This window comes from Elephas maximus, chromosome 25 (assembly GCF_024166365.1).
Source record: "Elephas maximus indicus isolate mEleMax1 chromosome 25, mEleMax1 primary haplotype, whole genome shotgun sequence".
NCBI lineage: Eukaryota > Metazoa > Chordata > Mammalia > Proboscidea > Elephantidae > Elephas > Elephas maximus.
Genome location: NC_064843.1, coordinates 61952001 through 61973498, shown reverse-complemented (window position 1 = coordinate 61973498; position 21498 = coordinate 61952001). Strand labels below are relative to the sequence as shown.

General features: G+C 40.8%; 1 protein-coding gene across 6 annotated transcripts in view; it reads left to right on the top strand.

Moving 5' to 3' along the window:
* The window catches only part of RALGAPA2 (Ral GTPase activating protein catalytic subunit alpha 2), a 459903-nt gene that overhangs the window by 85583 nt on the left and 352822 nt on the right, over window positions 1–21498 (top strand). For all 6 annotated transcript variants that reach the window (XR_007515412.1, XM_049869401.1, XM_049869403.1 and 3 more), the window contains exons 4-7: window positions 7216–7273; window positions 16438–16481; window positions 18887–19064; window positions 19908–20023. Coding sequence is in view for 5 of the 6 variants with exons in the window: in XM_049869401.1 (XP_049725358.1) it covers window positions 7216–7273; window positions 16438–16481; window positions 18887–19064; window positions 19908–20023 (396 nt within the window). In the remaining variant the exon portion in view is untranslated. The remainder of the gene's footprint in view (window positions 1–7215; window positions 7274–16437; window positions 16482–18886; window positions 19065–19907; window positions 20024–21498) is intronic.

Sequence of the window (21498 nt, the reverse complement as noted above, 5' to 3'; positions counted from 1 at the left end):
CCTTTTCACAGTTCTCTTTGTTGATACAGAGGAATCCAACTTATTTTTGTATATTAATCTTGTGTGCTGCCACTTTACTGAATGCTTCTACTAGTTCCAATAGCTTTCTTGTGGAGTCTTAGGATTTTCTATGTATAGAATCATATCATCTGTGGAATAGGTGAATAGGGATAGTTTTACTTCTTCCTTACCAATGTGAATGCCCTTTATTTCTTTTTCTTGCTTTTTTGCTCTTGCTAGGACTTCTAATACAATGCTGAATAAGAATAGTGATAAAAGGCATCCTTGTCTGATTCCTGTTCTCAGAGGGAATGCTTTCAGGTTCTGTCCATTGAGGATAATGTTGACTGTTGTTTTTGTATAAATTTCTTTATTATGATGAGGAATTTCCCTTCTATTCCTATTTTACCGAGAGTTTTTATCAGGAATGGGTGTTGCACTTTATCAAATGCCTTTTCTGCATTGACTGATACGATCATGTGATTCTTCGCCTTTGTTTTATTTATGTGGTAGATTACATTGATTGATTTTCTTACGTTGAACCAACCTTCCATGCCTTGTATGAACCCCGCTTGGCTGTGATATATTATTTTTCTGATATGCAGTTGTATTCTATTGACTAGGATTTTGTGAGAATTTTTGCATCTATATTCATGAGGGATATTGGTCTATAGTTTTCTCTTTCAGTGGTGCCCTTCCCTGGCTTTGGTACTAAGATTATGCTATCTTCGTAGAATGAGTTAGGGAGTATTCTTTCTTTTCTATGTTCTGAAATAGTTTGAGTAGAATTGATGTCAGCTCTTCTCTGAATGTTTGGTAGAATTCTCCAGTGAAGCTGTCTGGACCAGGTTTTTTTTTGTTTGGAGTTTTTTTTTTTTTTTTTTTAATGACCCCTTCAATTTCTTCTTTTGTTATGGGTCTGTTCAAAGTTTCTATCTCAGTTTGTGTTAGTTTAGGTAGGGAGTGTGTTCCTAGAAATTTGTCCATTTCCTCTAGGTTTTTCAGATTTGTTGGAGTTGTGTCTAACCTTCTTAGTAGAACTCCTTCAATGTGCTGATATCTCAGAGGCTTCATATACTTTTCTCATTTTAAGCTCTTTCTCAGAGAGATCTCGTAGACACACATCTTCAACTGCCACCTGTATCCTGTTACCATCCAAATCTTGCCACTAACCCATTCATACTTCAGAATCTAGGATCTCCAGGACCAAATTGATCATGCTTATTCTTCTCAATTCTGGGATTCCTTCTGAATTTGATGTCTTGGATACAGGCATTGCCATCTACTAAACTGGCAGTCATTTTTGAGTCCTCCATTTACCTCACTTTCCACAGCTACTCTACCTGCCCATCCTGACAACTTTACAATTTTACCTCCTGAGTATCACAGTTATATTGATTATACCTGCTGACCTTGTTCTAGCCATCTTATTCCTCCTCTGAAATACTGTATTTGCCTCATCCTCTTCTTCTCTTCTCAGTCATCTCAAATCCCCCTCTGCTAGTACCTGTGCACTGCTTTCATGAGAACATAGCACCCTCCAGCCTCACTTACTTCTCCAGCCCCCCTCCCCCCATACCAGCCAAGTTGAACCACCTGTCCTGCTCCCCTTCCTTTAGGCACCAAGCTATCTGCCTCTGGCCTTCCTACATGCTTTTCATTCTGTTCCTAGTCTCCACGGGGCTAATTTAATTAACCCCCGAGTCTCAGCTCAAGAGCACGCTTTTCCAGGAAGCATTCCACGATACCCTTGGGGAGCTGAGGCACTTTCTTCCTCACCTCTGCCGTACTTCACACACACTGTTGTCAGTGCTGCTGCTGCTGCTTGTTTTTATGTGTGTTGTTGACAATTTCATTTTTCCACATACTTTTTTGTGCTGAGGCGTTTTTCTTAGTAAATTGTGAGATCCTCACTTTCATAGTGTTTGACTTTATGTTAGTTGGGTCGTTACGTTTTTCTTCGTTTTTGTCTTGAGTTATAGAGTTGTTATACCTTTTTGTGGTTACCTCATTATATACCCCTATTTTTCTAAGTAAAAACCTAACTTGTATTGTTCTATATCGCCTTGTATCACTCTCCATATGGCAGTTCAATGCCTCCTGTATTTAGTCCCTCTTTTTGATTATTGTGATCTTTTACCTATTGACTTCCATGATTCCCTGTTATGTGTATTTTTTTTTAATTAATCTTAATTTGTTTGTTTTTGTGATTTCCCTATTTGAGTTGATATCAGGACGTTCTGTTTTGTGACCTTGTGTTGTGCTGATATCTGATATTATTGGTTCTCTGACCAAACAATATCCTTTAGTATTTCTTGTAGCTTTGGTTTGGTTTTTGCAAATTCTCTAAACTTGTGTTTGTCTGTAAATATCTTAATTTCGCCTTCATATTTCAGAGAGAGTTTTGCTGGATATATGATCCTTGGTTGGCAGTTCTTCTCCTTCAGTGTTCTGTATATGTCGTCCCATTCCCTTCTTGCCTGCATGGTTTCTGCTGAGTAGTCAGAACATATTCTTATTGATTCTCCCTTGAAGGAAACCTTTCTTTTCTCCCTGGCTGCTTTTAAAATTTTCTGTTTATCTTTGGTTTTGGTGAGTTTGATGATAATATGTCTTGGTGTTTTTCTTTTTGGATCAATCTTAAATGGGGTTCGATGAGCATCTTGGATAGATATCCTTTCGTCTTTCATGATGTCAGGGAAGTTTTCTGTCAGAAGTTCTTCAACTATTTTCTCTGTGTTTTCTGTCCCCCCTCCCTGTTCTGGGACTCCAATCACCCGCAGGTTATCCTTCTTGATAGAGTCCCACATGATTCTTAGGGTTTCTTCATTTTTTTTAATTCTTTTATCTGATTTTTTTTCAGCTATGTTGGTGTTGATTCCCTGGTCCTCCAGATGTCCCAGTCTGCATTCTAATTGCTCGAGTCTGCTCCTCTGACTTCCTAGTGTGTTGTCTAATTCTGTTATTTTATTGTTAATCTTTTGGATTTCTACATGTTGTCTCTCTATGGATTCTTGCAACTTATTAATTTTTCCAGTATGTTCTTGAATAATCTTTTTGAGTTCTTCAACAGTTTTATCAGTGTGTTCCTTGGCTTTTTCTGCAGATATCCTAATTTCATTTGTGATATCATTAAGCATTCTGTAAATTAGTTTTTTATATTCTGTATCTGATAATTCCAAAATTGTATCTTCATTTGGGAAACATTTTGATTCTTTTGTTTGGGGAGTTGGAGAAGCTGTCACGGTCTGCTTCTTTAAGTGGTTTGATATGGATTGTTGTCTCCGAGCCATCACTGGGAAACTAGTTTTTCCAGAAAATCCGCTAAAAAAAAACTGCAGTCAGATCCCTATCAGAGTTCTCCCTCTGGCTCAGGCTATTCAGATGTTAATGAAGCCGCCTGGGGAGGGTGGGGGAGGGAACAGAGAGATAGGAGAGTAGCACCTCAGAATATAGCCAGAGTTGCTTGTCTTGCTTGGAAAGACTATTATATCTGAGATTCCCGCGGGCGCGTCGCCTATGTGTGCTGTCTGTGTGGAGATTGCCCCCGGGGGGTCTGGCCCGCTGGAGTCACGGTCAGATCCTCCGCTTCCAGCCCCACGCCCAGCGTCAAGGCTCCCCTACTGGGACGGTGCACTCTCGACTCCAAAATCAGTCGCTGCCTCCCGGGGACTTCTCGTCCCTCCAGCCGCGTGGCCGTGCCACCCCCGTGAACCAGGTGGGCCCCCTCCCGGGGTTAGTTCAGATGGGTGGAGTAGCTCCCCGTGCTTGTGCCGCGACCGAGTGTCCCGGCTGGAACGCTGTTCTCCCCGCTCCAATACCAGTCGCTGCCTCCCGGGGACTTCTCCTACCGGCTGCGTCCCACGCCGCCCGCGCGACCCGGATGGTCACCTTCCCGGGGTTAGTTCAGGGGGTGGAGCAACTCTCCGTGTTTATGGCGTACCTGCGTGCAGTCCAAATCCCTGTGGGACGGTTCCCCGGCTCGGGTGCTGCTCTTTCTGCTCCAAGATCAGTCACTGCCTCCCGGGGACTTCTCCTAACGGCTGCGTCCCACGCCGCCCGTGGAACCGGCTAGTCCCCCTCCCGGGGTTAGTTCAGGGGGGTGGAGCAGGTCTCTGTGCTTGTGCCGTACCTGACTGGTATGCTGGCTCCAGGCTCTGGAAACAATCGCTGCTTCCCCGTATTAGTTCGTTCTCCGTCTCTAACTCTGTGTTTGTTGTTCAGGGTTCGTAGATTGTTATGTATGTGATCGATTCACTTGTTTTTCCGTGTCTTTGTTGTAAGAGGGATCCGAGGTAGCGTCTGCCTAGTCTGCCATCTTGGCTCCGCCTCTCATTGGCTCTGCTGCTTGTTTTTGATGAATGGCGTCTTAGCGCCTTTTTCTCTGTGTCTCTTGCCCACTAATTGTGAAGCCCTTGGAGGTGAGGACTAAATAGCTCATTCGTATTGATTGATTTTTGCGCTTCACGTGCCAAGCCTGCTTCCTAGCATGTAGATGTTTTCACTAACTGGGATTTGGGATGTGTGTGTGTGTGTGTGTGTATGTCAGTGTTATAATAAAACAAGATACAGGATATCTTTTAGAGTTATGAGCTTGAAAGATAACAAACCAACACATTCTAGGGAAAGTCTGAAATGGAAGTGTAGGAGAGTTCAGTTTAGCGATTTTTAGCATGTGATCGGCTGTGTACTGCTTTTAATACATGTAGTCAGAAATAATCTTTGATATAGTTTGTACAGTATTTTCATCTTCGTAGATGTGTAAATAATTTATAACAAGTTGTATAACTAAGCACATTTATATTTCATGTTTATTAGATCTTGAAAAATTAGTTCTTTTAAAATTATGCAACTTTATTTTTGTTTGGATTTCTTCACTACATTCAGGGTTAAAAAAAATGTCTATAAAGAAAACCAAAAAAAAAAAAAAAAGAACACACCAAACTTGTTGCTGTATAGTCTATTCAAACTCATAGCAACCCTATAGAACAGAGTAGAACTGCCCCATAGGGCTTCCAAGGAGCACCTGGTGGATTTGAATTACTGACGTTTTGGTTAGCAGCTGTAGCTCTTAACCACTGCGTCACCAGGGTATGTATAGCTTAATGTAAATGTCATTGTTTATTCAGTGACATTTAAGGAAAGTTGAAATATATTGAGCATAGGACCGTAGCAAAGATTAGAATCAACTACTGTTGTGGATTGAATGTGTTCCCCAAAAAGACATGCTGCAGTTCTAACACCTGGTATCTGTGAATGTGACCCTGTTTGAAAATAGGATCTTTTAAGATGGAGTAGGCTGGGTCCTAATCCCATCTGAGTGGTATCTTTTAAAAGTGGTAAGAAGCCATGAAGGTTTAGACAGAGGAAGAACAAGGGAAACAGAAGCAGCTGCAAGCCAAGGAGCGCGCTAGATCACCAGGCGCCACCAAAAGCTGGGAGACAGGCAGGGCACTGTTTCTGTGTCAGAACCCTCAGAAGGAATCCCCGAGGCCCGTACCCTGACTTCTGGCCTCCAGAGGTGTGAGGTAATACCTTTCTGTTCTTTAAAGCCACACACTTTAAAGCAGCCCTAGGAAGCTAAGGCACCTACCACGTCCACAATTTCACAAGTCAGGAGCATTCAGCAACCATTTGCTGAGTGTGTATGGAGTACCTACTGTGTGCCAGATATGCTGTACGTGCAGGGATGCTTCAGGGAAGCCATTTGTGTTCTGGCTCTCATGTGGCTTGTATTCTGGTGGAGGGATTCCTGCTGTAACACAAAGAAGCTAACAAGATCCTCTCAGAATGAGACGAGGACTGTGAACAGGGAAGTGGCTGGAGAGGATCCAGGCTTCCGTAGGTAGGGCGTTTAGAAAAGGCCTCTGTGAGGAGGGAGTGTTTGCAGTGAGATGGGGATGCAAGGCTCTCAGTGGGGAACAGGCCAGGCCGGGGAAGAGGACTTGGCAATTTAAAGTCTTCCACATTTGATGGAAGTTCCCCTGTGTGGCTCAAACAAAATAAACACATATTTATGTTACTCACCCCGATGTCAATTTAAGACAAGACAAGAAAAACGCAGGCTGGCTCAAATGGAGAAAGTAGTTTATTCACCACCACTACCAGCTGCCATGGAGCCCGTCCTGACTCGTGTGTGTCCGAGGAGAACTGTGCGTCATAGGACTTACATTGGCTGAGTTTTCACAAATTATATCACCAGGCCTTTCTTCCAGGGCACCTCTGGGTGGACTTGAACCTGTAGCCTTTGGTTACCAGCCGAATGTGTTAACTGTTTGGCCTACCCAGGGACTTTAGTAGTTTATTAGCTGCCTGGAAATACACTTTTGCGGAGATCTGAATACATATTTTTGGTCTTAATTTTTCAAAATGTTAGAATATCAGGCTAGATAAGCCTAGAATGGGATATTCTTAGTAAAATAATGTATTATCAATACCAAGAGATGTATTTTGATCAGTTTTTGAATTTTCTACATTTTTTAAAAGGTGGTTGCAGAAAAAGTGCAAAGATCCTTATTACCCAAGAATAACTTGCAAATACTTGCTCTAGAGTGAGGGAGAAAAAGCCTCGTTCCTGTTAGTTTGGTTTTGTTGGGAGGAAGGCTGCTTGTGTCAGCCAGGTATTCCTGTGCATTATATGCATGCTCTTTGGTGTATCTACCAAGAGGGAGATTCAGAACTACAACCCTAAAACTTGTTTTTAGCTGTTAATTTCAAGAAATTTTTTTGCCAGTAATTGCATTTTCTTGTTCCATTGAATTGTTTACAGGGAACCCTTTTTGTTCACCTTTCTTCCCAACTTCATTCCCCATCCATAGACTTTACAATGATTATAATGGACATGGGAAGAAGAAGGTGAAAAAGAAGAAACCTTGGGGAACCTGCCATCTGGGAAATTACACATTTTTAATATATGATTGACGGCCATGGTTTAAGATAAAATTTACCATTTTAGTGTATTTTTTTTTTTTTTTTGGATTACAGGTGTTTTTTTAACTTTGGTTAGTCATCTCTTTGAAACATTTAGAAGAGTGAAAGAAGCTGTCACGTAGGGTACAGGATTAAAGTGCAGTATTTGTTACTACTAATCATTTTCTTCTCTCTTTTTTGAAATGTACATATAGCAAGTATGTGGGCCTATAGTGAAAATGTGAAATCTTCATTTGTTGTTTATTTTTTCTTCATATCTCATTATTTATTGTTTTTGTTTTATAGAAAATACTGCAATTTCTACCTGAACGGATTTTCTTTCGATGGCATTACCAAAGTATAGGTAAGAACAATTAAAAAGAAATCTTTTTTAGTAACGTAGACTTCTTCCAATTGAATTTTCAGTAATGTTTTATATAATTCACACCATCAAGATAGCTTATAAACCAAAAAAAAACCAAACTCGTTCCTGTTGTGTTGATTCTGACTCTTAGTGACCTTATGGGACAGAGTAGAACTGCTCCATAGAGTTTTCAAGGAGTCACTGGTGAATTCGAACTGCCAGCCTGTTGGTTAGCAGCTGAGCTCTTACCCACCATGGCACCAGGGTCCTAATTAAAACTGAAAAAACTTGTTCTGGACTCTGGAGGGATATAAAATCTATCTCTTGCTCTCAATGTGATACTCAAAGTGTTGTTTGTGGACAAGCAGGATTGGCCTCACTGGGAACTTGTTAGAAATGCAGAGTTTCAGGCCACGACCATAACTACCAAATCCCAGTGCATTTTAAACAAGAGCCCTGGGAGATTGCTGAGTATATAAAGTTTGAGAAACACTGATCTAGAGTGTTTTTCTTGAATAATTTTACATTTTTTGCCTTACAAAAATATCTTGTTCTTCAAGCCTTTATTATTGCCCATCTGGGTTTTTCTTATACATAAAAATCAAAACTCATTGCTGTTGAGTCAATTCCAACTCATAATGACCCCTTAGGGTTTATAAATCTTTATGGAAGCAGACTGCCACATCCTTCTCCCATGGAGCTGCTGGTGGTTTGAAATCACTGACCTTTTGGTTAACAGTCAAGTGCTTTAACCACTGATCCACCAGAGCTCCTTTATATGTGGTATAAAGTATAAACACCAACTGCATAACTAAACTAGAAATCCTGGCTTATTGCCTTGGGGTACCCAGTGGCCTCACATTACCTGGATAGCCTCTGACCGGCCTCATTTCTCAAAGTTTCTACTGTCTGCTGGGCTCTAACCTCTCCACAGGAGCCTGAGTTTGGCAGCCCTCCCTGGGTGCCCCACAGTCAGGCCACACCACAACCTACTCCTCCTGAGGGAGCAGGGTATCCCTGTGCACTTCGTGCTAGGACTCCCTCAGAAGTTCGTCACAGCCAGAGCTGAATCCAAGTGCCCTGCACGCTTCTGTGTCCACCAGGGGATGGCGGGGACTGGTGCCCCTGGAACGTAGGGCCAGCTCCTCGGTGTGTTTCCAGTCTCGTCTCTGGGGTCTTCGTCACTGTGATATTGCTGTTTCCTTCCCTCCCGCCCACTTCTGCTCTGCCCTCTGAAAGTCCTCTTTTTGAGATACGCGATGGTCCTACATTCTCAGCCTCTTTCTTTCGTATCCTTGGCTACCCGAAACCTGGGTTTTCCCAGAGGCTCTTCTCTCCCGCAGGGGCATGATGGTGAGACCATGGTGTTTCTTTTCTCTGAGGCCAATTCCAGACATTATCCACTCCCTCTGTACAAATCTCTCTCCCTTGACTGTGCCATCTCCCCTCCTTATTGCTGCCATGTCTTCTCATCTCCTGCTCACTTGCTATAATTTTTTAATGGCTTTACTATCTCCTAGTCCTTTTCTTTTGTGCGAAGTTACCCATCAGTCTCTGGATCCCCCTCGTGCTCCATGACTTCCTAACTTCATCTTCCCGTTACTTGTCGTCATGCAGACCTCTGACTGTGATCCCCATCCTCCTGACCTTCTATCCAGTTATTTCCAAACCACCTGTCCCATTTTTTAATTTTATTTATTTTAAACAGCTTTATTAGGGTATAATTGACATTCCCCACCTCACCTCACAATCTCCAGGCAACCACTATCTGCTTTTTGTCACTGTAGATGGGTTTGTGTTTTCTAGAGTTTCATATAAATTGGCTCATGCAACATGTACCCTTTTTTGTCTTACTTATTTCACTCAGCATAATGATTTTGAGACTCATCATGTTGTTGCATGTATCAGTAGTTCGTTCCTTTTTATCTCCGAGCAGCACAGTATTCCAGTGTGTGGAAATACCACAGTTTGTTCTGTTCATTTGTTGACGGGCATTTGAATTACTTTCAGTCATTGCCTCTTACAAATAAAGCTTTGTGTGGACATATGCTCTCCCCCCGCTGAGAAATGGAATGACTAGATAATACAAAGGTGTATCTTTAACTGTCAGACAGTTCTCCAAAGTGGTTACATTCCCACCACCCCCGTGAGAGTTCCAGTTGCTGCACCTCCTCATTGACACTGGGATCTGCAGTCTTTTTATTTATCGGTAGTGGTATCTCAGTGTGGCTTTCATTTGCATTTTCGTAATGACTAATGATTGTGAGCATCTTCTCATTGTGCTTATTTACCATACATATGGTACATAAGACTGATGAAGTGTGTGTTCAAATCTTTTGGCCATTTTTTTAAATTGGGTTGTCTCGATATGGGGTACTTAGAAACACTTAATTGTGCTCATGAGGAACCTGTGGATAGGCCAAGACAGTTGCTCAAACATAACAGGGATACTGCATGGTTTAAAATCAGGAAAGGTGTGCATCAGGGTTGTATACTTCCGCCATACTTACTCAATCGATAAGCAGAGCAAATAATCTGGGAAGCTGGACAATGTGAAGAACGGGGCATCAGGATTGGAGGGAGACTCATTAACAACCTGCACTATGCAGATGACACAACCTTACTTGCTGAAAGTGAAGAGGACTTGAAGCACTTACTGATGAAGATCAAAGACTACAGCTTTCAGTATGGATTACACCTCAACATAAAGAAAGCAAAAATTCTTATGACTGGACCAATAAGCAATATCATGGTAAATGGAGAAAAGATGGAAGTTATCAGAGATTTCATTTTACTTGGGTCCACAATCAATGCTCCTGGAAGCAGCAGTCAAGAAATCAAAGGACATATTGCATTGGGCAAATTACTGGAAAAGATGTCTTTAAGGTTTGGCAAAGACTACCTTGAGGACTAAGGTGTGCCTGACCCAAGCCATGGCATTTTCAGTCTTCTCATATGCATGCAAAAACGACAACGAATAAGAAAGACTGAAGAAGAATTGATGCCTTTGAATTACAGTGTTCGCAAAGAATGTTGAATACACCATGGACTGCCAGAAGAATGAACAAATCTGCCTTGGAAGAAGTACAGTCAGAATGTTCCTTAAAGAAGCAAGAATGGCGAGACTTTGTCTCATGTACTTTGGCCATGTTATCAGGAGGGACCAGTCCCTGGAGAAGGGCATCATGCTTGGTAAAATAGAGGATCAGTGAAAAAGAGGAAGGCTCTCAACAAGATGGATTGTCGTAGTGGCTGCAACAGTGGGCTCATACATAACAGTGATTATGAGAATGGTGCAGTACTGGGCAGAGTTTCGTTCTTTTGTGCTTGGGGTCACTATGAGTCAGAACAAACTTGATGGCACCTAACAAGAAGTTAAGATTGAGTTTTGAGAATTTTTTACATATTCTTTGCTTTAGAAGTATTTTTCCCTGTCTGTGGCTTCATATTGACTTTTGAAGAGTGAAAAAAAAAAAAAAAAACAGACCCAAACCTGTTGCCATCGAGTCGATTCCAACTCATGGTGACCCTATAGGACAGAGTAGAACTGCCCCGTAGGGTTTCCAAGCTGCAGCTGGTGAATTCGAACCACCTACCTTTTTGAATAGCAGCTCTAGCTTTTAGCCACTGCACCACCAGGGCTCTTTTGAAGAGTAGAAGTTTAAAATTTTGATGAAATCCAGTTTATCAAATTTTTTTCTTTTGTAGATTGTGCTTTTGATGTCGTGCCTAAGAAATCTTTGACTAACCCAAGGTTACAAAGATCTCCCATATTGTCTTCTAGAAGTTCTGCAGTTTTGTGTTTCACATTTAGGTCCTCGATCCATTTTGAGCTAATTTTTGTCAATTTTAAATTCCTCCAGCAGTTAGCTGCTGCTTTCTGTGCTTAGTGTGGATCTTATAGTGCTAGAAAGTTCTGTGTTTCCTGCTCCACTGGCAGCTTTTGGCAGGCCTTGCACACCAGTGCCCCAGGGGGTATCTCTCAACCCTCTTGCCCCTTCCCTGAGAGTAGACTGTCGTTGCTTAGTACTTGGTTTGAATCATGATACTTAGAGAAAATTTTTTTTAATTAAAGTAATATTAAGAAAGGATTTTATAATGTCAAAGTTAGATAAGAAGTATCTTTGTGAACATGCACGCTTAAAAATATCTTTAAGAGATCTTAAAAATTGTCATTTGGTCAATAGAAATTATCAAACATGGCAGTTCTCACAATTGAGCATAAGCAAAGAAGTAGATTTTGAAAATATCAATGAGGCTGCTTCCATGAAAGCCAGGAAAGTAAAACTGTAATAAATTCTGGTTTTGGCATAATAAAATATTTAAATTAATGTGAGCTTTAATACACTTATTTAAAAAATTTTCCTGTTCTGTAAAAATTTAAATAACTTAGAAAATAACTAATGTTCTGCAAGAAAATCAACCACTGACAAGACATAGAAAAGGCACTATTTTTTCTTTTGCCTCGGGCTCCAGTTTGGCTCACCACAACACTGGCCTTTATTTAAAATTTTAAATCATGGACTTCTTTGCATTAATTTTGATTTTTAAAAACTATTGCATTAAAACATTATTTATCTACATTACTGAGTTTGGGTGCCTTCTTAAATTTTTTGGAAAATTCTTACTCTCCACGCCCAAGTCCCAACTCTGATATTCTTACTCTCTCTTTAAAAGTAGTAAAACTTACCTTCAAAGGATTTTTATTATTAAGATAAGTAAAAGATAGCCAAAAGTTCGTATAATCAGTCCAATTAATTAGGTTTTATTTACTTATTCATTTATTCAATTATTTCAGTAAGGTGGCCATGAATAGGGTTGATGAGGCACATAAAAGAGAGAGAGAGAGGTGGGTATAATCATAGTCTGGGAATCCCAATAGGCATAATATGGAGAGAAACTTTTTAAAAATTAAAACAAAACGAGAGAGGATTTCATAATGTTAAAGTTAGAGTAGAAATATCTTTGTGAATTTATGGCCTTAAAAATCCCTAAAGTGCCCATGATCTTAAAGTTACGTTCTACATCCTAGTTTGATGGTTAGTATCTGGGGTCTTAAAAGCTTGTGAGTGGCCATCTAAGATACAACTATTGGTGTCTACTTGTCCAGAGCAAAAGGGAAAAAGGAAAGAAAATACTCAAAGAAGAAACTAGTCTACAGGACAAATAGTCCACACAAACGTCTTTGTCAACCCTGAGACCAGAAGAACTAAATGGTGCCTGGTTACTACTACCAACCCGTTCTAGATCAGGGCCACAATAGATGAATCCTGATAGAATGGGAGAAAAATGTGCAACAGAACCTTAAATTCTTTAAAAACAACAACAAGAAAACGAAAATTAAAAACAGACTTACGGATACCACCTGGTTCTTCACCGGGATCTTAAGAGTGATGTTCTCATCAATCACAGTGCCGAAACGAGCAGACTCAGTGTACATCAGCATTTTAGCCTGAGGCCTTCTTTTGCCTTTTAAGTGTGTAAGACAATAGAAGATTAGTTTTATTATGCCTAATACTATCAGGATGTAGACTAAGAATATTACCGTTCCTTACGATAGTGATCTAGCCCGTATACTTATTCTTGACTTTAACCAAATAAATAAATCTTACGTTTGCAACGGTGTTATAGTGTGTAACCAAGTAGCTTGCTGTCTAATTCTATGTGTATTCTGTTCTAATCTCCTGTGTTATTTATCCAAATGCGACAAGAGGTATTTGTTATAGCACAGAGTAAACTTTGCTGGGCTAATAAAAATCTAAAGCTATTCTGTTATCTCATGTCACCTGGGCTTAATGAGGTCAGATATCGCTGTTGTGCTTCCATTCCACTAGCACTTTTATCTGCCGTCTGTCCTGTAGTAATTGATAAACTTCTTAAAGATTTCTCCAATTCAGCTGTCCTATAAGTAGGAGTTAAAGCTTTTAGAAATGACCAACCCCACCCTGAGTGTTGGACCAATGGGTTTTCTTCTGACTCTTGTTTTACAATGTGTAACAAATTAACATTACCTTTCCATATTTACTATGAATATCTAAAGGTAATTCTAAAGTTCCCACAGTGCATTGCCCACACATTCTTCAGAAATCTAAACAAGAGATTGCCTATGTCAATTTACTGTCCATTGGAAAGGGATCATCTAAATGAGTATAGTTGGATCTACCACACAAAAATATACATCCATACGGAGCACACAAAGTTTGTCTAGAGGAAACAGAAGGTATAGAAAACTTGGATGTGACCACCAAGTTTCTGTTAGAAAATACATGATTAGCAAGATAATATAGGATGGATCTCTCCTGTTGGAGGTCTTCAGTTGATCTAGTTAAAGCATACTAAGTGTTCTTCCCTGGGGACAAGCTTCCCCTCCTTGGTTTACCTATGAAGTCTAAGGTCACTTTCTCAGAAGCAGAAGTGAAACCTAAGACAAAATGGAGTCTGAGTCATGAGGTCCATCTCCTCTGAGAACCTGGTTTCTTTAAGATACATAATTTTGTACATAGCGAGGGGGTGACAGTTTGATTACAAACATTAGATAGGTACTTCATACAACATTGTCTTGAAGACTAATTACTGATTTACCCTAAACATAGCTCCCAGGCTGATCTTTGGAGTCAGTTTCCCAACACAGGCTGAATTGTTCAAAAAAAATCTCCCAGAGCAAAACGGTCTTATTAGTTTATCTGGACCTTTGTTTGACTCAGAAGTGGCTTTAGGAACTAGTTTTTTTTTTTTCCCCTCAAAACTTGAGGTTCAAAATGACACCCAAAAGGCAGTGGGCTGTGTGGGTTACCCCAACCTCCATGAAAGCCAGAAACCTGGATTCCAGGAGAATTACAACTCTTTCATCATTCCTTCCTTTGGATTGTGATCCTGTTATAGAATGTTTGATCAAAAACATCGATAATGATAGTTGGGCAACATCTGATTTTTAGGATCCCAGGCACCATACAGCGAACTAGAAGTAGAATGGAAACAGTTACAATGACGTTAGGTCAGTTGTCTGAAATAACACATGAAACCATGACCTTAAAGTCTTTGAATCAAAGAAACAGATTTCATGAAGTCTTTGTACATAAGCAGCATCAGTAATTACTTTTTACGTGCCACAACAGCAACTATGTTCTGCAAAACCTCAGATGGCATATTAACATAACCACAGCAACATTTATCTATTAAGGTGCAAACTGCTCCTCGAGAGACTAACAGGAGATCTAATGCTCTTCTATTTTGTAAAATCATACCTCGAATGAATTTCAGGCACTTATCGAAGCATTGGGTTTGGTTTTTGGTTTTATATCTAAGTTATGATATTTACAACTTTGTTAATTTACCAGCAAACCAAACCAAACCCATTGCTGCTGAGTCGGTTCCGACTCATAGCAACCCTGTAAGACAGAGTAGAATAGCCCCATAGAGTTTCCAGGGAGCACCTGGTGGATTCGAACAGCCAACCTCTTGGTTAGCAGCTGTAGCACTTAACCACTACGCCACCAGGGTTTCCAATTTACCAATATTATCTAAAGGCATTAGATAATTTTGGAGAAAGGAAAATGGATTCTTATGTCCAGAAAGTAGGACTGCCCAAATCTAGGGAATATTGCAGAATATACAAGAGTAGGAAGACGGACAAGCATGCTGCTGGAGCCATGTCTACCTGAGTCCTTCCATTAATGATTTAAGTAGTGTAATTCATCCAGCCTGAGTCATGGCAATGATCAGCCCCAGTGTTAGGTGTGTTTAGTAGCAGAACAGCTGTGTCAGATGCCCTCAGATTGCCAGTGCTTTTGCTCTGACCAATAAGTTCCTAGAGAGTATGCGTTTAACTGGAGTCCCTAAGTGGTGCAAACAGCTGCTAACTGAAAGGTTGGAGATACGAGTCCACCTAGAGGTGACTTGGAAGAAAGGCCTGGTTCTCTACACCCGAAAAATCAGCCACTGAAAATTTTACGGGGCATGGTTCTACTCTGACACACGTGGGGTCGCCATGAATGGAATTGACTCGATGGCAACTAGTGGTGGTTCATTAAAGAAACATACGTGTATCTGTCCACATAGATGTGGTCTGTAGCAGTCGGCAAGACAGTGGCTCTATTTCTAGGTGAACCATCTCTTTGAATTATGTTGGTGTAGTAAATGTGATTTGGTACCCAGTTTTAAATATTATATAAAACTTTTCATCTAGGGGGTCTGCGTATGCTTTTTTTTTTTTTTTTTGGTTTGATATGTAATTTGGGAGAAAAATTTCTCTTGCCTAAGACTTCCAATATATTTATTTACATTTAAAAGTTTACCTCCTTTTTTGAGGTTAAAATCCCATTTTAGAGGCCACATATGGTTTTTAAAAAACCAGAAAACAAACCTGTTGCCGTCGGGTTGATTCCAACTCATAGCAACCCCATAGGGCAGGGTAGAACTGCTCCATAGGGTTTCCAAGGAGTACCTGGTGGATTCGAACTGCCAGTCTTTTGGTTAGCAGCCATAGCTTCTTAACCACTATGCCAGCAGGGTTTCCATATGGTATTTAGGTCAAGTTGCAAGGCTGTCTCCATACTGAGGGAATGAACACATTTATAGGATACAAGGTGATATGTTTCCATCTGCATAAGCAAGACTGCACGAGAGTTTTTAGTGGGCAGGTGGTTCTGCGTGTACCTTGATTCCCTCTTGGTAGGACCAGGGCCCTCTGCCAGAGGATTTATTAGAGGAGCCTCGGTAGATGGGGTCATCTTTGCCAGGGCAGAAAAGATGTCATCCTGAGTGTTTGTAAAACATTCTTGTAAAAAAGGTTTGTGGGGAGTAGTTCTACGTTATTTTTACTTTTAGCAATTTTTTTAAGCGTTCATTTTATGTATGACCAGAGATATTTGCACATAATATGCCGTGGGCATTTGGGTTACAGTAATATCAACCATTTTGACTCTTTTAAAAGAGTTTTGAAGAGGTACATACTTAAAGTGCTGTGATCTGAGAGGTCTCTCTCCCTCTGTGGTGTTGCTTTGCTTCTAAAGGCCAGCCTTCTTCTTTTTATTTAAAAAAAAAAAAAAAAATTGTATCTTTAATTACAAATACATTTTTTCTTTCTAACACTACATTCTTTTTAAGATAGATCTTAAATACGTGTTCATATACTTCATTTCTAATTCATTGTTTTAAACTTTTAGGCTCAACTTTAAAGAAGCTTCTACACACTGGAAATTCTATTAAGGTATTTATTTTAGATGAAATTTAATGACATTTTTCATTGCCCAAATTTATTAATGCCATGAAGGACAATGTTATGACATTTTGGGGGGGGAAAAAAGTTCTTTAAAACCTCTTGACTAAGTTTTTATTTTTAATTGAAAAATTATATGACAAATATTGCTAACGTTTTTATTCTTACATCATAACTTATTATGATAGATTTTCAGGATTGGGAGAAAGTGGCTGGAGATTTGGAGTCTGGAGCCTGGGTTCTGATTCTGGTTCTGCTGTCTACAGCTGGGGGACATGGGCAAATAATTAACTGCTCCGATTTCATTGTCTGAAACAGGACGGGGTTGGACAAGCTCCTCGCTAAACTGACGTGCCCGATTCTGTCCACCCCAGCAATTTGGTTAAAACCGCGGTTGTCTCTGAATTGTCCTCGATAACCGTGAGGACACCGTGAGAGAAAAGAGCGGCAGCGCCGTACTCTTGAGTATTTATTTGCAGCGGATTGTTCTTGTAATTTAGGTTAAAATGGGCTTACTGTTAAATGAATTCACCTTTTACAGTGACAAGTACCACTTGATAGTGGGATGAGATGACGCGAAAATGTAAGTGGCAGATAGCAGCCGGCCTGCGATGAACATTTCATGGACGATAATTCGCTTGTAGCTAATTAAGCCGCCTATGTCTTTAATAAACCAATGTGTTTTTGGTTTATACCACTTAAACAATCACAGCCACTTAAAACTTGAAATGTTAATGATCTCTTACATATTGAAAAAAGAGGAGCAATTCCTAGCCTCATATTTTGTTCCTAGTATTTTACTAGAATAGTCTTATAGTCTTATAGTTTAAAACCTATCATGTTGTTATCTCGTGTTTATTATAACCTTATTTAAATTCCAAAAGGTCAGCAGTTCGAATCTACCAGGTGCTCCTTGGAAAGCCTATGGGGAAGTTCTACTCTCTCCTGTAGGGTTGCTATGAGTCGAAATCAACTCGACAGCAATGGGTTTAGTTTTTTTGTTTTATTTAAATTCAGTTGTCTCAAATAGAGTTACCATAAAAAATCAGCAACTTATGATAGAATGTCATAGAAACTTTCCTCTTGTTAAATTTAATATAATTTGACTAAATATACATAGAGCTGTATCATTTTTGTCTTGACAGCTGAATAGTGTTATGCGTTCAGCAGTGTTACTACTCATTTTACCTGCTTGGGGAGAGGAGGGAAGGTGTGCGTGGACATGGAAGTTTGTGTAGGGCAGTGGTGGAAGTTCTTGGCCTGTCTGGAAGTGTGCTGTGAAATCTACTCAGTTAATGAGTGCTGCACACTCTCCGAATCAGGTGTCTGTCTTGGTTTATTTGCCTTCTGTCGGGAGCCATCCACACTTCTTTTTTCGCTGTTATCCTCCTTTTGGTTTTCCTGCAGAGCCTCGTGTTTGGCTTGCAACACCCTTGCTTTGGTGGAATCAGCACAACCTTGCTTTAATTGACAAGATGGCTGGGGCTGGGCAGTCGTTCCCATGGCCTGCGGTTGAACTCACTGTGTCTTTCAGCTGCTTGTGATGTTTTTATCTCTTTTGCTTATTTCACTTCTTTTATTGACATCCTCTTCTCAGCCACTTAGGACTGTAGAAATGGAGGCACTGGTGTTTTGAATTCTAGGCACAGTATGAAGTTGTAAGGAAGTGTGGAGGAGGAAAGAGGACACATCCGCCTGTGTTGATGTTTTCCAACGGTGGCGCCAACCATCCAGAGCGTGGCGAAGGCATTGGAGAGAATGTAGTAGGGGACATAAGCCGGGAAAGCTAGAGAACTGCCCTGATCCCATTGATCAGGCCCTTAAGGCTCGCTCTTGTTTAGCTCCAGGTGTTCTGATTTTCAAGATTATACGTGAGCATATTATAGTGACGTGACAAAAATTCTATCCAAAGCGCAGTGAAAATTTGGAAGATTATCTTTGTCATCGTTTTCATGGATAATTGAGCATTGATGATAAGGGACACTGTTTCCTTATGCAATGAAATACTATTAATAATCAATACTGCCATAGCACTAACTGTGAGCCAGGCATTGTCTGTTTTGAGTGCTTTACATATGCTAACTCAACTAATCCTTAGAACAGTCTTTGTGGTAAATCCCTACTTTACAGACAGGGAGACTGAGGCATAGAGAGGATTAAGTGTTTCTCCCAAGGTCAGAGCTAGAAAGTGGCGGGACCTGCATTGGAACCCAGGCCGTCTGGCTCCTGAACCCAAGCCCTTAGCCCTTGTGCTGTGCTGCAGCCTCCTTGCTTGCTTCTCCCTGAGTGAAGAACTTGGTGCAGTACTCTAATGGCACTTTTCACTTCTAGTTCATTGCAGGGAATTTCTACGGATTCAGGTGTTTCATTTTCGTTGTTCTGCATTTTATTTTTAGATAAGATGTGAAGGAATCAGGTTGTTTCTTTTATGGCTTCAAGCACTTCAGACAAACTGTGCGGAAGAGCAGGTGCTGATTTTCGCTTGCCTGGTGCCTGGTTTCCCAGCAGTCATGTCTTCCAGAGGGCCCTGTACACTGGAGACTCTCCTTAATCCTAGCCCTAATGCGGCTGATGGTGAGTAATGTTGACAGATCTTACATGTTGAAGTTACATTGAGGTTTGTCATTTTCCTGAATAGAAATTCTAGTTTCATAGATGGGGTCTGAAAAGGAATTATTCCCTATTCATATGCACAGTAGATTCCTACAAAACATGTGGGGGTGCTATGAGTTGGAATCAACTCAACAGCAATGGGTTTGGTTTTCTTAGACACATTAGAATTGAAAAAATATGAGCCTACTTTATATGAAATGATGAAGAAGGAATTTATTGAAGTGGTGGAAGCAGGAATGGAAGGGAAGGGGACAGATGTTGGTAATAAAAAAAATTTTAAAACACATGGTGTGTCTGGAGTGTTTTTGTGACTGTTACTGCAATGTAAATTTGCCGTCCAGAACTACTGTCTGTTGTCCTCATCACTGTTATTTCCTAAGTAGACATTCATCTACTTACCTGGGGTCATATTGTGCCAGCTGTGTATTTTCATGCAGCATTTGTGGAAGGGCTATAGTAGCTTCATGGGACTGTTAATGGCAGCTGTTGTGTCCTGTGAGTTTTCAAGGAACTTGCCTCTTGATTTATTACTGCATATGACTTTATTGCCCAGTGACTGGCATTTGATCTTGGGCTGACCAAAGAGAATTTAAAAGGGAAAAGAATGGTCAAGTGGAAGAAGTAATGGGAGAGTTCCCAAGTCCCCTGTGCACACTGGTGTGGGGTTCACTATGAGTGGTTCCATGGGTGGATAGATGGACAGGTGGGTGGGTGGATTTTTATAGAGAACATTATATGTGCTTTTTAAACCCTGTTTGAAATTTAACTTTGGTGAAAGAGTTCTTATTATTTTCTACCCTGAAGCAAAGATATATCCAGAAGAAATCACTCCACTCGTACCAGCCATATCGGGGGAAAAGATCGCTGAGGACCAAACATGCTTTTTTCTTCAAATACTGTTGAAGTATATGGTTATTCAGGTAAGAACACAGTGGTAGATAAGTCAGTAATAGTCTTAGTCTCAGTAGGAAAGAGAAAATGGTACCCCCTTTTCTCCATGCTACCCCCCTTTTCTCCACGCGTTCATATTTTATGTTGTTGCTTTTTCGTTTGATGTGATTTTATTAAACATGGAGGGTGTGCTATCGTCAGGTCGTTTTAGCCAAGACCTGGCATATTTTGTGTGAGTGTGTTTGTGCGTTTAAACTTTTTTCCCTCTTTGTAACCCTGACCTTTGTGCTAGGGAGACAGGCTGGGGAAGGAGCAAGCTCAAGCTGACTAGGTGGATCAGGAGTAGGCAGAGCAGATGGGGAGATTGGACAGAAGGATTCATAACTTTCTTGTCATGCCATCAGCATAGGCCTGCGTACATCACGTATCTGTTTTCTAGTACTTACTAACTGGGTACAGAACTAAAATTATTTATGATTTTATCAGGTGATTTAAGTCTCCTGGTCTATACTTGCAAACATTGATATGATTAGAATAAAATCTACTGATTCCTTTCTTTCAGCTAACCCTTCTTTGTTCCTGAGTTCCACCTAGGTGTAATCTCAACTCTGTTCTTCTCTTCACAACCAAGTTTGTTGAAATGCTAATTTCTGCCAAGTCCAGTTTCTCACCAGGTGTTTGTTTGACACCCACTATAACCTACCCTCTGCCCTGTCACTATAAAACAGCAGGTCCCTAGGCCATGAAGGGTTCTAGTGGCCAAGTCCAGGGGAGGACACTCTTCAAATTTTGCTCTACTTAGTTTCGGGTGGACTTTGACTCAGTACCCCTCCTTCATGGGATTCTCTTGTCCCACGATGTTTTCTTCTGGCTTTTCTCTTTCACTTCTCAATTTTCCTCAGGCCACTTTTTTTTTTCTCTGCTGCCCCTCAGGATTTAGTCCTTGGCTACCCTTTCTAACTACTCATTCTTGCTGGGTAGTCTTGTCCCCCTCCTCTCTAATTTCCTTTAGCCACCACCTGAAACTCAAGGACTACCAGACCCCAAGTACCTAGCCAGGGTGTTCTTTTGTCTTTTGGAAACTCCACATTTTGGCTCTTATGGCCCTTGCATGTCAAACTCCATCTGTCCAGAAGTGGTTGGAAGTTCCATTTGTCCCCAGGAAATCAGCATAGAATATTTAGAACTTGAATGTGTTGGAGGACTTGGGTTCTCATTCCAGATGTGTCACTAATGAGCTGTGGACCAGTTACGTGATCCCCAGGGTCCTGATTGAGGAAGGATGGTATTGCTTTGGAGCAGAGGTTTTGTATGCAGAGTGTGACCCCCCCACCCCCTAAGTTGTCTGTAGAATTTTTGTGCACGTCCATGCCTTGCTCCCTTCCCTGCCTTCTCCCATCCTTCTTTCTACTGAGGTCAGCCTTCAGCGCCAGAGCTTCTCTCTTGGCCCACCCAGCGGTGCTGCTGATGGCTTACAGATGCAGACCCCTTCTGCTCCTGGAGA